At 44.4% G+C, this 18,599-nt stretch overlaps 1 protein-coding gene across 1 annotated transcript in view; it reads right to left on the reverse strand.

Moving 5' to 3' along the window:
• The window catches only part of Prestin (solute carrier family 26 member prestin), a 305,226-nt gene extending 286,869 nt beyond the window's left edge, over positions 1–18,357 (reverse strand). The window contains exon 1 of the mRNA XM_077683515.1: positions 18,091–18,357. Within this exon, the coding sequence (XP_077539641.1) occupies positions 18,091–18,232 (142 nt within the window). The 5' untranslated portion in view covers positions 18,233–18,357. The remainder of the gene's footprint in view (positions 1–18,090) is intronic.
• Between the last annotated feature and the right edge of the window lie 242 nt (positions 18,358–18,599).

The following is an 18,599-nucleotide window of genomic DNA, read 5'->3' on the forward strand; positions in this document are numbered from 1 at the left end:
TAGTAACACTTGGTCGGAACGAAATGGGCGCGTGATAGCGAAGCCGCTCCAGGGTGATGTTCAATGATTATCACCTCCAAGAAAAATAAACGAAGCTCACACTTATACAACAATAATGTGGTTAAGGTCGTTGGGGCATCGAAGAAGGAGCAAATCGGCTGTAATCGTGGATTCATTCGTAGCAAAGCGCTGGACTGGTGCACGCCATTCGCTTGCGACTGATCGTTACGATTGATCGTTAGGACCTGTTTTGGCGCCATTCGCTGGTCGGAGGAGGCTCACGACGTGCGATTGGCAAGCCAGATGCAGTGATGCCATTGTTCCGATCGTTGGGAGGCCACAGCTAATGAGAGCCCGCTGAGCCCGCAACCGGCTTTATTGCTCAGGTCGGCTCGGGGAATGTGAAATGTAGGCTTAGCATCCTGGCGGATATTTGATCGCCGCTATCATCCACCCGCAAGTTGCTCCAATTAGGAATTCACAACACCTGGGAAGAACTTCTTGAAGCGCACAAGCTGTCACAGCAACGACGTATTCTCCTTACATATACGGGGCGCTGCACTCTTCAACGCTTGGGTTATGCCACTCCCCCAGCCGACGACTGCCCGGTTGGCATACCGCCTGATATCCGGAATCGAATCACGGTGGCTCCTGTCCCCAGAAATATGCATCCGGAATACAACGTCGCCCACCGAGCTACTCGTGCGGCCGCATTCCACTAGCTCCATCACTCGGTACACGGACGCTGCCCGCTACTCCACCCAGCGAGCTTTCGCCGTTGCCGTTGTCGACCACCGCTTTCAACAGCTTTCGGCAGCCACTATCCGCACCACCACTGCCACGACGGCCGAAGAAGCAGCCATTGCGCTAGCAGCCACTACAGCCAAAGACTACGTCACCGTACTTAGTGATTCGCAAGAGGCATGCCGCCGATATCTTCGCGGCCGAATTGCTCCCACAGCTCTCCGCATCCTTCAGGCTAATTACGAACTACCCGACATCCAACTCATCTGGGCACCCGGCCACGCTGACCTCCCCGGAAACGATGCGGCCCACGCCGCTGCCTGCGAGTATGCACGCCAGGCCGTCTCCGACCAGCAGTCTCCTTGCCCAGATACCCCTCTCACCCCCCCTGATCTCCTCACCCACTACCGCCTCAGCCGCCGCAGATATCCTCCCCCTCACCCTCGCCTTAGTCGTCTCGAAGCCACTACCCTCCGAAGGCTACAAACTAACTCTTACCGCCACCGTACGCTCCTCCACAAAATGTACCCTACCCAATACTACGCGACCTGTGCCTACTGCCCATCCCCTGGCACGGTATACCACCTGGTATGGGAATGCCAGCAATCCCCGTCTTTATCTCCAATCCCCAACCCTACTTACGAGCAGTGGGCGGACCGGCTGACCAGCTCGGACCTTGCGGCGCAACAAGAAGTCGTCGCTAGAGCCCGGGCAGCCAGCCAGGACCAGGGCATCCCGGACTAAGGTTGCCCCCCACAGGGCTGGTGCCCCTGCCATCTAGCACCAAATTTGCTTGTTTTTATTAAACGTTTATTTCTCTCTCTCTCTGTCCAACTGCGAATGACAATCCGTAACACAACTATTCACCACACTATCATCCCCTTTCTCGCATGTGGAACTTTATTTCAGCTATAACTGCCGTTTGACCGATCGGTGACCAAGACATCTGCGTAGCCTGTTTCGATGCTTCCCCGCAGGCATCGCCATCTCTCGGCCGCTCGGCGCACCGCGCGCCGCGGCATCCACGGCCGGTCAGCGTAGGCTTGCATCGCGGCAGATATCTGATCGCAGCTTTTAAAATAAGCCCTGACAACAATCCCTAGCACACTTTTTCACCGTACTAACACCTACTTTCTCGCATGTGGAACTTCTTTTTAGCGATCAGATTGATTCGGAAGAGCAGCGACAAGCGGTTGCTACCGTGGTCTGCGCCGGTTAGAGCCGCTGAGTGTGCCGAGCTGGCAGGCGCGGCCGGCGTGTGCGCGGACTCTTTCCAGAGGCAGAAAACGCTTCACGATTGCCTGCTTTATCAATTCCTTGCGAACTAACGCACGGAATCTACAAATTCAGCTCAGCGATCGTCGTAGTTGACCATGGAGCAAAAACAGTGGGCAGAGCGACACCGACAACGCGCATCGGGCGTTGTCGGTGTCGCTAGGACCTGTCGGTGCACGCATCGGGCCATGTGTCTCAAATTCACGCGTACGACTAAACGTGACACGATCAGTTGGATTCGAATCGCGTGTACCAATCGTACATGTGTCCAGCGCTTAATGGTCGTGAAGGTTTCGTACAGCTTCGCTACCTTCAAGTCTTCCCAGTTCGTGAGAGCTTCCCTCATTTTTTGTAACCCTGCCGAACACTCGAAACTATTGTATCACATCACTTAACGTTATCATGGCATGCGAAAATGCCTACATGCACCATGGGGCGCAAAAGCGTAGGTTGCCCATGGAGGTTTATTGAGCAACACGTTAGCAATTGACCACGACACCAATAACGTGATTGGTTCAAGCTCGGAGGCTGTGCTGGTATGCTCGCATGCAGGGCACAGCGCTATAACGGCTTCATCGTCAAAGAAATCGCGGCTTCCAGCTCGTCTGGTGCTTGTAAGAGTAAACCAAATCACACAGACTTAGGAATGACAGACCCATTTTTATTACTGCTTTTTAGTCCTTATAAAAAGTCAGTGCGGAGTTTAAAAAGTCAGTACGGAGTAGTCCTAGTTGCTTTCCATCATTTCTGCAGGTGCACTGCAATAACATGCTTTCGCCATAACACACACACACTCACACACACACACACGCACACACGCACACACACAGATACACACAAACACACGCACACACTCACGCACGCACACACATGCACGCATGCTAATCACTAGAGGCCGGATTTTTGGGCTTTAAAAAGCGCGTTTTAGGTGCCTAAATACAAAGGAAGAACACCGTTTTAGGTCTCCAACGTCTTTAATATAGGTAGCATAAATTTTTACATACACATACATAAATTAAACCAGATACATACATTTACATAAATTTTTAAATTATTTGAAACAAAACGTGCACGACCTGTATCTACGATGACGAAACCGAAAATGTTATTTCTTATGACGGCACAAGAAGGGCAACACTTAAACATAGCTGTTCCATGCATAATCCTGGTGGAATAATGAAGGTCCGCTGGGCGAATTGAACAAGCGCACTGCTCACATATGTGTTCAATAGGCCCTGTCGCTTACTGCAGCCACGCATATAGTGAAACAGGCATGTAACCGAACTCTTGAGAGCTGGAAATAGCGATTAGAAAGCGCGATTGTTTTTCTGCGTGGCGCAATTTAATTACGGCATAACAAAACATACACAAATAATAAACCCGATAGACGACGCTTTATCAAAAAATTAGCATGCGCTTCCATGAGGGATGTTAGTTAGAACTCTGGCAATTTTCTCATATACATTGGCATTAATTGCATTGTTCAATCACAATGGCCAAACATGGCCAAATAAACTTGCGCGCATTTTGAAAAAAAAAAAAAAACGCTTCGACAAGAGCAATTTGAACAAAAGTTCGCTTATGAGCCGAATCAAGTTTAAATGAAAAACGTTTTTTTAGACCCCGTCGGCAGTGTGATTTTAAGAAGTAGGGAAATGCAGAAGCGCAGTAATGTTTCGCCTGTGGCGTTTTAATATGCGTGATCCACTAACCAAGACGCGATGGATGCTGAAACGTTGAGTTGGATTTGAGCATACTTCAGAAACGAGGATCCGGCTGCACGTCTGAAAAAACGTGTTTGGAGAGCACGCGAAACTTAATCTAAGAATCCTTGTGAAAATTGATGAAGCAATATCAACTACCACCATCGGCAGATTTTCGTACTCAAAATTGCGCCTCTTGTAACTGCGTCCAATTCCACTACTGATAGCAGATGTTTTCCCGGAGTTGATTTAACTAGAGGACTAGGTTGAACCCACTAGAGTTCCGAACTGTCAGTGCTATCTGATAGGCAACATGAATAACTACATCAAACTGCACTCTGAATCGAAAGTTTATAGCGTTCATAAGCGCTCCGATATTTGAAACAGGCATTGAAAATAGGCGTTTATAAACTTTTATAACCATTTGGGTACCAATGCCAAAATAGGCAATTATAGGCACTATAAAAACACCATAAAATCCCTCCTTAACCCGTAGTTCACGCTCATCTATCAAAGAGATACGATAGGAACGCATGGAACAAAATAGGCATTTGCAGAAAATCGGGTCTCTACTAATCACGTATGCGGGAAAAATACAGTAACACTATGTTTGTTCAGACCTGGAGGAATATTTAAAGTACATTTCCCACAGCCATATCTTCCCCATATTCAGATTTGCGTTATAGTAAAACTGCACTCAAGAGAGCAAGGGTAAGTTTCTTCAATTCATGCAACGGCATCCCGAGTAGACCCGGATTTGTTCTAAACGCCTGACGGGGCGCAAAAACAATACTTGGAAATATTCATCGGTATCGATTTTTGCTATAGTGGAAAGCGGCACGCATACTATTTATTGCGTTCGTGAGCGAATACATCAAGCCTTCAACCGCGTAATCATGTCATAACAGTTCCGTTTGAGAGTAAGTTCGTTATGATAACGATGGTTACGATAGGAGTTCGGGGCGCAAAATCCGCCTTAGAGTACACTGAAAAACGTCGTCTGCGTCATTTTGCGGTGGCGTAGCACAAACCTCCTCATCGTATTTGCACGTGAATGAGCAATGCACGCTGCGAATATCACATTCTTGCACATAACCTATGTGATGGCCATGCAGCCTGAAGAAAATATCCACTGAAATTTGTGAGCCTTCCAAACATCCCGAAACACCCTAGTAAGACCTTTGTGACGGTGCAGAAAAAATAATGCGTTTAGAACAGAACAACAAACATTGATCTGATACAAGTGAAATACGGCAAAAGAAATAGAAGAGAGCCGTTTTATTTCCTGTAACGCGATGTGCGTGTAGGGGCCCGCTGCTTGGTGCGTAGCATAACAGACCGTTGAGTCCTCGTAAGAGCATCTCAAAAATACTTTAGGGAAGCCTACGGCTTTTATGAACGTGTGACTGTGTTTTGTATGTGACAAAGCCGGCAATAAAGAAAAAAAAAAGCTCATGGCGCAGTGGGTACAGCGTCTATCACCTCCCGTTGGGGCGACGGAGACCCCGGCTCGAATCCTGGCGCCGCCGCGTCAATGGAACTTTTTTCTGGCGATGTCATTTCTGTGACGGATATGACGTCAGTCCGATCTTGCTGGATCCAGGAATAAAACACCTTCGTGTTAAAAACAGCAGAAGTTCTGGTAGCGGTCATCATGGCAGCGACGTTGTTCGTGTTGTCGGTCACGACGTCCTCTTTCTTCCCTTTCCCTGGCACCGGCCCAAACTCGGGTCGGAGACCTCTCTTCCGGCGGCTGGGACGGCTTGGGCTTGATTGGAGATTTGCCGATGACTCAGGGTGCGTTTACTCCGCATCTCCACCCGATGTCACGTAGCCAGGAACGACGCCGGGTTTTTGTGCTAATTGAAGTTTAGTAGTCCGAAATCATGTTCAGCAATAAAGTAGAAGATAAACACAAACGCTTAAGAAGTAGTCAACCAATTCACCGGTACAGTCGAGTGTCAGTAAATCGAACGCCGCGGAGTGCTGCAGCGTGCGGCGCCGCTTGGTCTGTGCGCATTCCTTCCAAACAGCAGGCCTTTGCATAGAATTTTAGCGAATATTGTCGATCAAGCAATTGTGTGATTTGCAAAGGAGGGGCGCGGCGTTTCGAGGAGATACTCAGCACGGGATAATTATCTGTTTCCGTCTGTTCCATAAATTTTTTGTGACGCTCATCTACGTCAGCCGCTTATTTTTGTAAGCATGTTATCTCGCCTTGTTTGGGTCATGCTAGTAAAGTTGGTTTACCATCTTCAAGAACGCGCACATTTTCTCAGACCTTGATACCCAGGACTTCAGTCGAATGACCCACCTTTCTTCCTGGATCAACTCTCCGCCGTCATTGATTACGAGCCATCTAAAAAAATACGCCCATCTTCCCGCGAGGAAAGCCTGGTGTGATGCGAAGCATCGGGGGGTTCAATTGGTGTTTCCGTTGGGTTGATTCTCTAAATCGCGTGAAACGTGTTGTGAACGCGTATGATGCACTTACATCACATGCGGGTGTTCCTATACGCGGGACGATGGGAGTAATTGTTGTGTCACACCACTCACAGAAGGGACCGTCGCTTCCATCACGTCTTCATCGGAAGAATCAAGTCAAGCACGAAGTAGTCAAGCAAGGTCACATCAAGTGCGAGAAAGCGAGCGCTTGACTGAACCGCCGCAGCGCGATACCCGATTTATATTCACAGCGCTTGAAGGAGAGGAGACAATGGAGAGTCGCGCATGCACGCAATTGCGCGCGCCGGAGCAGTTGTTAATGCAGCGTTACGCAGCGAAGCGCGCCCAAACAAGCGCGCCAGCTGTGGTATGCTAATGAGCCGGAGTGAGAGTGTTGCACACAGCTGTGGGAGAGAAGAACGGAGGAGGGATGCGGACGGACGCCGCGACGACGTCGCAGGAGGGACAAGCCCGAGAGCAAGAGAAGCGTCGCATCTAAAATACAATATCTGTTAATGCACAATCATGGGCTCCTCTGTTCTTCCTTCCCACGTTACCCTAAGCGTTAGCTAAGATGTGCCATTCGAAGCCAACTTTTTATTTTCTAATTACCATTAAGCGTGAGCTGTAATTGCATACCTACAATCTATTTTCGCTACCATTCTTGAAGCCATTTACATTATTTAGCATTGCTTCATTGTATGTAATTTACACCACTTTCCAATTCACTACACTTTCCAGGCACTCGCTCAAGGGCAGTGGCAACGCATGGTCACGCTGGAACCGAAGCATCGCTCCTGATGTAGCAGGAATCGTCGCTGCCGGCACGGTACAGATCATAGGACGCAGTACGACCTACACTGGGAGCAAGGACTCGCGTTGGCTACCGAAGGAAAGTGGTCATCGACGTCACGGCGGATTCCCTACAAAGGATTCTGCGCTTCGTCGCCCCAGCGCACTCGCTCAGCGGCAGTGGCAACGCATGGTCACGCTGCAACCTAAGCATCGCTCCTGATGTTGCAGGTTGGTTTCTGCTATTGAAGTTACTTCTTAGAAAGTTTGGTTGTCAGCGTTGCTAAGCGAACCTTGGCGCGATGTCGGACGCATGTAATTTTAGGGGCGAAGCTCCTCTTGCTCGGGCCCTGTCCCGTCCCTCGTTGCTGCTGTATACGGCACGGCACATTAATGATGATTGTGGCAGGATCCCTCTAGGGATTGGCCAACCAAACATTGGCCAAAGAGGACAACACGTTCAACGCGTTCGTTGCTACCCAACAAGGAGAACAGGAAGAAGATGAGGTTGTCGTTCGTCGCCTGCGATCTCAAGACACGTACCGGGGGTACACGACACAAGGCGTTCTGCAGAAGGCGACGGCCAAGGTGGCTAAAATGTCACCCACCGAATTTGCCAACTTACCCATGGAGATTCTCATGGTCCAAAACAACTCCTACATAACCAAAACAAACATCGACGTCGTCGACGGGCTTGTCAACGGAGCGGTGGAAAGCTTGACGTTTCGAGTCTTTATATGATGTGCGGGAGAATGTTTCACGGTTTTACCGATAAGCATTTTTGCTTCGCCCCTCTCATCATCATTTAATTCGTGGAGATGTCGGAATTTTTTCGCAGTGAATTATTTGATGATGACGAATTCTGTTTGACTTGCGCTATCTGTAAAAATAGTTTCCACAATGGAACTTGCTCCGGAGTAACAGAGAAGGCGTAGCGGAAAAAAAAAATAAGACCGCGAAGGAATCTCGAAGTGCGGAGCCTGCGCAAGCGCCAAAAATGGTCAGAAAGATACCAAACCGGCTGAAGCCGCAGCAACGAATCTCGTAGACAAAATCCCAGAAATTAACCGCAAGCTTCTTTTTACTGCTCACAATGAAATCCCAAGTCGATCCTTTAGGGGGCATTAAGTCAACGGTTGACGCCATTGAAGCTTTTATGAAAGAGATGTCTAGCAAATACGATAAAGTTCTCGCTGAAATGAAGCAGCAAACCGCGGAAATAGCATGGCTAAAGAACGCGTCATAAGGCTAGAAGAAAAGAGTAAGACCGAAGATGTTGCCTCTCTGAAAAATGAGATCATTGATCTGGAGCAGTACAGTAGGCGACAAAGTTTAAAAATACATGGCCTTCCCCAACATAGCGATGAAAACCTTCTGGAGAAGCTTAACACCTTGGAAAGTCACCTCGAGCTACCCCAACTTGCTGAAACTGATCCAGAGGCCATCCACCGACTGCCTTCGAAATCTGACAAAAACGGAGGGAGCAAAATGCCTACGGTCCTTGTACGATTTTCGTCGCATGTAACGAACGAAGCATGGCTAGGAAAGAAAGCACAACTAGACAAGAAAAGTCTACGATTTTCTTCAACGAAAATCTGACCACACAAAATAAGAAGCTCTTCTGGGAGATGAAAGCACCGGCTGATGAAAAGGAATACCAATTCGGCTGGCACAGAATCGGAAAAATGTTTGTCCGTCGCGGCCCTCGGGACCGGATAATCAGAATAAGAGAGCTGGCGGATCTTGCAAAAATAACATGAGAACGTAACTTGATATCGGTTATGAGACAGTGCAGAAACCTTTCTAATGTATAATTATCCGGCGCAAAACAGTTATCTTGATCCCGATTCTTTCAAGCGCTGTGACGCGATACGTCACATACAACAGTCTTCCTTGTTTCACTTGAATGCTCAAAGCCTACAAAATAAAAAGGATTCTGTTGATATGCTCCTTCAAGCGCTTAAAATCATAATTTCGATCTGTTAGCTTTTACTGAGAGTTGGTTTTTAGGTGACTCGGATACTGTGCACTTTATCGGGTACAGATGTGCATCAATGTGGCGGAGCAATATGAGGGGAGGGCGCGTAGCCATTTACGTCAAAGAAAATGTACATTTTTCTGTTGTCAGAGAATTTTCTACTGTTAATCCTCACTACGAATATATCATGATCAAATGTTTGAACACTATATTTTTGGTTGTGTACAGACCCCCTTCTGGTACATTGACTGTGTTCTTGGAATTCTTTGAAAATGTTTTGCAATACTGTGAATGTCTCCGTACGCCGGTAATCGTAACTGGCGATTTTAATGTCGATTTATCATTCCGAGACTCTTCTTCACAAAATCTTCTGGACATTTTTCTTCCCTGTGGGTAAGAAAACGTCATTAATATCCCGACGCCAGTGACGGGGATATCTCAGACATTGATTGATTTATGTTTCACGTATTACGAAACAAGTAGTTTGCAAGCAGGTGTAATAATTTCAGATGTTAGTGATCATATGCCAATCTTCATTTTTTTCACACTATTTTCAAGTCGACACAAACAAACCGCAACAAATACACCCACTGTGCAAAGATTAATAAATGATAATATTATTACGATATTTCAGAGATTAATGGCCATGCCCGAATGGAACCCAGTTTTGCTTGCAACCAATCCTGAAGATGCTTACAACATGTTCGCAGACAAAATTCGTTACAATTATAACTTAGCATTTCCTAATATAGAGTTAAAGAGAAACAAAAAAATAAGAAAACCATGGATTGACTGTAGTCTCTTTAAGAGAATGAAAGAAAAAAACTCCTTGCTTCGGTTATAAAGACTAGAAATCATGATGTTTTTAATCAGTTTAAAAAAGTGAGGAACAAATTAAATTCCGATAATAAACACGCGCGTAATGCAGACTTTGAAAATAAATTTGCAGCTATTTATTACGACCCGAAGAAAATCTGCAGCAATATTAATAACCTCATGGCGAAAGGCGAGACATGAGTTATTTCCGAGATTATTATTGACGGAGAACAGTGCACGGAAAGATTGCTTCCGGATAAGTTTAACAATCATTTTTTACAGTCGCGTGCTGCTACGGTCACACACACAGCTAATCCCAGTAAAAAACACTGTATTCCATCTAGTACTGGAGGCTCAATATTTTTGTTTCCCGTTACTGACTCAGAAACTCTGAGCTTAATTCAAAAGCTAAATAACAGCCGGGCATGTGGGGTTGATGAATTAAAAATACAGCCGATAAAAGCAGTCGCACAATATATACGTCAGCCACTTTCACACATATGCAACCTGATACTAAATTCTGGTGATTTTCCTGATGTTTTAGAAATTGCCAAATTTTCCGTAATTTTCAAAAGTGGGGATCCAAATGACATGAACCATTAAAAAGATTTCAGTTCTGCCCATTTTTTCAAAATAATAGAACAGGTAATCAATACTCGAATCTTAAGCTTCGCTAAAACTAACCATGTCATCGCCAAACCACAGTATGGCTTCCAAATACAAAAATGAACTGAAATGGCAATACTAAATATAAAATATACAAGTATTGATAACTTCGAACAAACATTGTTTACTATTGGAGTGTTTCCAGATTTTAAAAAGGCTTTCGATTCTATCAAACAGGATATTTTGTTTTAGAAACTTGAGAAATACGGAATCAGGGGAACTTGCCTCAGTCTAATCAAGAGCTACTTACATAATCGCCTTCAATACACAGAAATTGGCCACGCCAGGTCCAGCTTTGGGCCAATTAAGTACGGTGTTCCACAAGGATCTATTCTCGGTCCGCTATTATTTTTATTATATAAAAATGACATTGTTAACTTGCCTTTAACCCCGGATATAATATTGTATGCAGATGATACAAACGCCTTTTTTTCTGGCAGAGATCTGGCTCTGCTAGAAAGACAAACAAACTTATATCTTAGAAATTTGTCGATTTGGCTTAATACAAATAAACTGAATTTAAACACAAGAAAAACAAAATATATGATTTTTCGAGCTTACAACAAACGTTTAGGGCAACAGATTTTCCTCAATTTCAGAGGCGAATATATTGAACAAGTTAGTTCGCACAAATTCCTTGGCATTGTGTTCAATGAAAATTTAAGTTGGTCTCCTCATATTGATAAACTTTGAACAGATATATCCTGGTGCATTGGTATTATTCATAAGATGAAATATTTACTACCAGCTTGGTTAAAAAGGCAACTGTACTACAGTCTAGCCCATTCTCGCCTTAACTACTGCCTTCTAGTGTGGGATTCAACAGGAAAAACAAACACAGAAAACCTATACCGGCTCCAAAAAAGTCTTACGCATGATTGAAAATTCACCCTACATCAGTCACAGTTCTCCATTATTTAAGAAACATCAGGTATTGACAATTATGAACATTCTAAATAAAAAACTCTAACTATTTATTACCAAATAAGGACTGACCTTAATGACGTTTACAGAAAAGACACGTCACGATCACATAAATACGAGTTTAGACAGGTAATATACACAAAACCAAAAACTCGCACCAAATACGGTCACCAGAAATTGAGCTGCCATATTCCCTACTTTTTAAATACTCACATCGCAATTCTAACCATAGCACAAGATGCTAAATATGAACAAGGATTTAAAAAGAAATTAAAAATGTACTTTTTAGAACTACAGTAAAAAAACGTGTATTTTGACTTGTTTCTTTCAGAAAACTTAGAGGTTATTTTTTTTGTCGCTGTATGAAATCTTGTACTGTAATTACTGTTTCTTTATGAAAACTGAGAACTGTTTTTCTTCTTTATTACTGTGAATTCTTGAATTCTACTTAATGTTTCCTGAAATCTGAGAGCTGATGTGTTTTTTTTCTAGTGGAATTTTCATTGTAATTATTGTGTCTTTCTTAAAACTGAAAGCTGATTTTGTATGTGTTAGTTGTGTGCATTCTTCTATTATTTTTTATTGTCACAAAGGACGTGCCATTTCCCGCAGAGTCGTGCCAAAACGGGAGGGGGGGAGGAGGGGAACGTCACGTTGTCAGGCTTTTCAAAAGCCGCCCTAAGCGGGACACAGTGCTCGATAAAGCAAGGAAGACTAGAATTTCCGCTCGAGATCTTGGCCATTCCTGCAACATGCCCGTCTACATAAACGAACACCTGTGTCCTGTCTTGAAGCGGCTACTTGGAATGGCCGTAGCAAAAAATAAGGTGGCGAACTGGACGTTCGTTTGGACGAAATCTGGAAAGATTCTTGCTCGGAAAGATGAATCCGCCCCGATTGTCCACATTCGTAACGCGTAACAAGATCGCGTAAGAACAGCAACCGCTGCACCATTGCTGACCGTTCGTTACAATGGCGACAACATCCACCGACGTTAATAACCTCGTAAGTAGTTTTCCCAATGATAGGCTATGCTGTTTTCATTTAAACATTCGCTCAGCTCGTCATAAAGAAGACGATTTGTCGATTTTTCTAGAGGAACTTTCTTTTTCTTTTGACATTATTATGTTGACCGAAACTGGTACACGCCCCAATGCGACGTGTACAAACGCCCTGGCTATCAAACCTTTTTCCTAAATCGAAACAGCAAAAAAGGAGGCGGTCTTGTCCTTTTAACAAAGAGCCACTTAGATTGCTGCATTGTCCCTGCGTTCTCTTTTATTTTCACTGACATTGAATATTTGACAGTGACAGCCAATGATTGTGTTTATTCAGTTATGTACCGACCTCCGGACTCCTCTGCAAACAATTTTTTCCCGCTTCTTGACAAGCTACTGAATTACGTGAATGACAATAATCTAAAATTAATTCTTGGTGGTGACTTTAATATCGACCTTCTAAAGCAATCGCCAGTTCAAACTTCGCTTGTTTCGACCATTGAATCAAACGGCCATGCTATCGTAACATAATCAGCCACACGCGTCACACCGAACTCGGCAACGTTCATTGATATGTTTGTTACAAATATAAACTTAAACAGAGTATCAGCTGGTGTATTGGGCAATGACAACAGCGACCACTTACCAATTTATGTTCTTGTTGATTTCGCTGTCAAAAGACTGAGTGACCCAGCAACTGTAACACGGCAGGATGTCACGCCCCTAACACTGAGTGCTTTCTATTCCAGCATCTCGAACATAAAGTGGAATGACGTATACACTTCTGAGACGGCTGACCAAGCCTACGACACATTTATGGCTATACTCAAACGCGTGTATTTCGATCATTTCAAGGAAATCATTGTTAAAAAAGACCGCAATGCACGCAAGCCTTGGATACCCCAAGATTGCATTAAAATGATAAAAAAGAAAACAAGAAAGTTTAAAAGGTTTCTAAGGACTAAAAATCCATCAGAGTTCGCTGATTTCAAGCGGTATCGTAATAAATTAAACTCTTTCCTTACATCTGAAAAACAAAGATATCTGCACAATCAATTTCGCCGTGATTGCTGCCCGGGAAGTGCTCAGGTTTGGAAAAAGCTTAACTTTTTATTAAATAGAGGGTATAGTTCACATGACACTAAAGAAATGAACATCGAAGGGCGCGTGATTAAATGCTTAGAACTTGCCGAGAAATTTAACCAGTTCTTTAAAGAAACTGTACAGACTTCACTCAATCCAAATTATACGGGACAATCGTTACCCTCAAACCCTCATAATATATTCCTACAGCCTACGGATGAACATGTAGTTTGCTTAATTTTTTCAGCTCTTAAAAACAGTACTGTACGCGATGTAGGCAACATTCAAACTGTACCTATCATAAATGTTATTGGTATCATAGCTCCTGTGCTGGCATACATATATACCTTAGCCTTATCAACCGGATGCTTTCCAAAAATGATGCAAAAGTCTATAGTGAAAGTATTGTACAAAAAAGGGAATAGGAACGATATGAGCAATTACAGGCCCAATTTAATACTGCCCGCGTTTTCTAAATGCTTGGAAAAAATAATCTATAAGCGAATCGTGAATTTTTGTTCCAAATATTGTTTAATCTACTCATCGCAGTATGGTTTCCTTCAAGGTAGATCCACGGAGACAGCACTGCTCGCAAAAAATGAAATAATTCTCAAGTGCTTTGAAAAAAAAAAGACTTGTGTATTGGTGTCTTCGTGGATTTCTCAAAAGCGTTTGATCGCCTCAGTCACAACACGCTTTTAAGAAACTTGATCTATATGGAATTCGTGGCACCCCACTTCTTCTTATGAAATCATATTTCCGGTATCGTGAACAGTGCGTAAAAGTAGATAACTGTATTTCTTCATTTCAGTCAATCACCACTGGGGTCCCACAAGGTAGAATTTTAGGGCCATTGTTATTTATCTTGTACGTAAACGACTTCACAATGATAAATGATAAACCCATTTACATTATGTATGCTGATGACACAAGCATATTTTTTACTGGTAGTAATCTGCAGAGCTTAATTTCACTTGTGAACAATACACTACAGGGCCTTCAGGCGTGGAGTGAAATGAACTCCCTTCGTATTAATACTAATAAGACAAATCTGATTGTGTTTCATACGCGACAACTTCCTATTTCTCTTTACTGTCTGCTATACTTGGGTAACACTGCTATCGTGCTAGCGGATTGTGTAAAAACCCTTGGTGTGCACTTTCCCAAGAATATGTAATGGAGATGTTCACGTAGATTCTGTTGTAAGCAATCTGGGTAAATGTGTTGGTGTTCTTGCCAAAATGCGTTCCTTCCTTCCAGTGCCAATCAAACTACTAATTTACAACACACTGTTCTTGCCTCATTTGAATTATTGCTTTTTGGTGTGGGGATTGACCACAAATACCAACCTCAATAAACTTTACATGCTTAAGAAAAAAGCAATTAGGTGCATTGCTAACGTCAAATACTGTGCTCCTACAGATGAACTGTTTAGCTATTTTAAAATAGTACCAGTGTACAAACTTTTTTATTGTTACTTGGCCCTTCGTTACAAACGAGCTGTATATAATAACAATGTAAGCTTTTTGAGTCTATTTCATCTGAAAAGAACTCTTTCGGTTTATAAAACTCGGAACCAAGATTACTGGTACACTCCTTTCTGTAGAACCGATTTTGGTCGGCAAATGCTTCGTTATACTGTCCCTCATGTACTTAACCAACTCCTTGAGAATAAAATTAGCGTAGAAACAGTAGTATTCATGCGATTCGGCAAGCCCTGTTGTAGTTGCAATTGTTTCTTGTTTTTTTCCTAGTGAAATTTGGAAAGTGAAAGCTGTATGCTGTCTCCAATGAACTTTATTATTGTTTTTTTGTTGTTTTGTTTTTTCATTTATGTATTTTTTTTTCAGAGCTATGACATGTGTGCTTTCTTTATACAATGTACGTTCATGCAGCGCACTTCTAAGTATGGCTAAGTTTCAATGAAAGCATTTTGATGTTTATTAATACTTCTACTATTTTTTTATTCTCCAACAGTGTTTCTTTTTGAGTGTGTATGTGTGTCTTTAATACTGTATGCGATGTACCAAATTTTGTGTTCAAGATCTCGCTGTCTGCCATGTAAAAGGGGGGCTCGGGTCTTCTCAAGCGACACCAAGTCGCTTTTATCCCGGGCCAACCCTCATCTATGTGATGAAAAGAAATAAACTGAAGCTGAAACTGAAACTGAAACAACTGTATAGCCATTCCTGTGCATGTTGTCGCAATAAACTTTCAACTTTCAACTTTAATGAGCCTGAGGGTATTGCAAGCAAATAAATAAATAAATAAATAAATAAGGCAAGCTTTCCCGATCAGGCGTCGGAAAAATATCTCAAGCCGCCTCCAGTAACGTGAAAACTAGAGAGGGATGAAGAATGCAGTGTAGAAGTGTATTGAAAGATTGTAGATCTTTCTCTTGCCGCACGGCGCACGCTGATTGGGCGCCGGAGAAGCGCCGGTGAGAGGAGCAATCGCGCGCTTTCCGAGGAGGAGGCACCTTCTGTTGCGTTGAACCAGATTTAAGCAACGACGCCCCGGCCCCAGGTAAGTACGCCTTTTCTTGCTTCGACCGACCACCAGACCCGATCAGGCCTAGCGTCAACAGCCGGTGGGTATTTGAGTTTAACACAAATTATAACTCGTCTACAAGCAGCTTCTGCTTGTTCTTGACGTTTGCTGAAGCGGACAGGAAGGGTTCCACAAATCTTTAAATAATGTTAGTTTATTTTGAACTGGTTTTATCCATTGCACACGTTACGTTCTAGCCCGAGGCGTCGGAAAACGAATGCCCCGGTGTTTTAGTACCGTGACAAAGTGGGACGACGACGACAGGAGACGTCGATAGCCCGAGCCCCTAAGGGGTTTCGCCCATAAAAATACGTGAACAACACGATTCAGTAAGCATGGTTTCCACCAAAATGCGGTGTCAGTGAGAACCACCGAGCGGGTCGCTTCTCCTTGAATCAAGTGTGAGTCTGCGTGTCTTTTAACAGAAGTGTCCGCGAATGTATGATTAACATAGACTCCATAGTGCATTACAGCTGTTGGGGGTAACCTCCCATGCAACCGAGAAAAAGTCCCCGTGATGTCGGGTTCCCCAGTAGCCCGCGCCTTGCCGGGTGCATTTCCCCGGAACATTACAGTTTTCTGAATAATTACGTTTGGGAAATATCTTTCTTAGCGCAAAGAGCTTAATGTCACCCTTTTAACATTATAGTGGATATTATAGGTAGTTTCCTCGGTCTGATATAGGTCTCAGCTCATATCGTTGGGAGTTTGGGTGGATTTGATCTTTTAGGTTGTATTCGGCTACTTTCGAGGAATATTTGCTAAAATGGGCGTGGTTTCAAACTTTTCCACAGTTTCACTTCCTGAAGTTTTTAAAGTTGGTTTGTGCTGCATCAAGTAGCACAAAGAGCTCAGCCAGGGTACCGTTTTGCGATAGCTACAACTAGCATGCGGTGGGTGCAGTAAGTTTGGAAAACAGAAATCGGGCGATATTGACCACTTTGTGTTGTTTTTGGATGATTATTTTTAACGTTGAGTTGGTTTTGTTCTCTCGAGGCACCTCCAACCGTTTTCGTGGCTCCTATCGCTAGCTTAGCCACCGGATGTCTGAGGCAGATTGGTTGGCATATATACTAACGGTTGGCATATACGTACGCGAGGCCTCATTAGCGTGGCTAAAATCTTTTCCCACAGTTGAATGGTGCTTAATCCAACCCTGTGATAAACCACCTAACCAGTGCCGACATCCTAATAAAAGTTTGTATTAGGCCTGTTGGTATTGCTACAAGGTCAACAAAATATACTGGTAAATTTGTGTACGCCCGCACACACACGCGTACACAGACATACACACACAAAAACACACCACATGAGGCTTGGTGAGCGCAAACAACTGAAATTTTATTTGAATAAGTTATGGGTTTCAATACACGCACCGCCGTATTGTAAACCTTTCGGCACATGCCCCGAATTCTGTAGTTATCCGGCAAATGCTCTCGCCGCTGTAGTGAAAAGGAAAGGCGTGCGCACGTTGCAGGCAATTTGTATTGTGGTCGGCGAGATATAGAAGATGTGATGCATGCGCAGCAAGACCGGAGAACGGTTGTGCAGGAACATTAAGCCATCAGGCATTTAAATAAAATTTCGCTCGTTAATTTCACTTCACAAAGCCTGGTTTCGTGGTTTTCTTGTCTGTTTTTTCGAAGTAACATGTAAGCACATTTTGTTATATACGTTTTCGATAGCGCATTTGTGCATTCAGGCAAATTTGCAAAAGAATGTTTACCCCGATGTGTTCAGAACACATTCATCGTCAGACTTTAGAAGTCAACTGCACTTCAGCGATCAAGCAGGCTAGTCATGCTGGGGACAGCAGCCATACTGAGCTTTGGCTTGACAAACGTACGTCACCGACTAGAGCTCTGAGCCGGCGACGCGTGCTAGCCGGTGCCGCACCAGGGAGGCACCGCCAATACCAAACAGCTGCCTCACTCTCTTCTGGTTTATCAGACGTTTGCGTCATTGGAATAATGCGAGGGTTACGAGGCAAGAAAACTCCCTATAATTTCCTATATAACCCCGAAGTAAGCCACGGTAGGCTGGGAATTTCGTCCGACACAGACGTCCTAGTTTTATTTCGGAGTACCCTTAGAGAGAGGGCTCGCTTGGAACTCACCGGACCACGAGAGACGCGTCCAGCGTGGCCAGGCGTCAAGTAGGCCGTGTCGTCGCAGTTGAAACTCCAACGCCGATGAACTTCGCCGCTCGCCCGCTTCCGCAGCGTCGGGGGACACGGACTTGCGCCGAACCAGCTTCATCTCTCGTTCACGAAATCAGCGTTTATCGTACGCACTCCGGACGAAACAACACCGCGGTGACGCCAACCGTTTTATGCAGCGACCGCGCACGCTCGTAACACGGGTCGAGAGCAAAGCTCATCCGCCCGCGCAACCTTGGCCTAGAGACAGAAGAGAAAGCGCAGCGCTTGCAAACAACCTGGCGCTTACTCGGGCCAAGCTACGCCAACCCCGCGCAGCTCGGTGGGAAAGAGAATCGGGAGAGAGAGAGCCGCCACCCGGCTACGAAGCCATCAGCTCCGCGTTGAGTCTCGTCTTTATCTCGCGGAGCTATTAAACGGTGCCCTTGCTCCAATCAAAAATGTTTAAAACCTCAGTGCCGTTTCAT

Source organism: Haemaphysalis longicornis, unplaced genomic scaffold (assembly GCF_048455015.1).
Source record: "Haemaphysalis longicornis isolate Haplotype H1 unplaced genomic scaffold, Haemaphysalis longicornis Haplotype H1 scaffold_9, whole genome shotgun sequence".
In the NCBI taxonomy this organism is placed as follows: Eukaryota; Metazoa; Arthropoda; class Arachnida; order Ixodida; family Ixodidae; genus Haemaphysalis; species Haemaphysalis longicornis.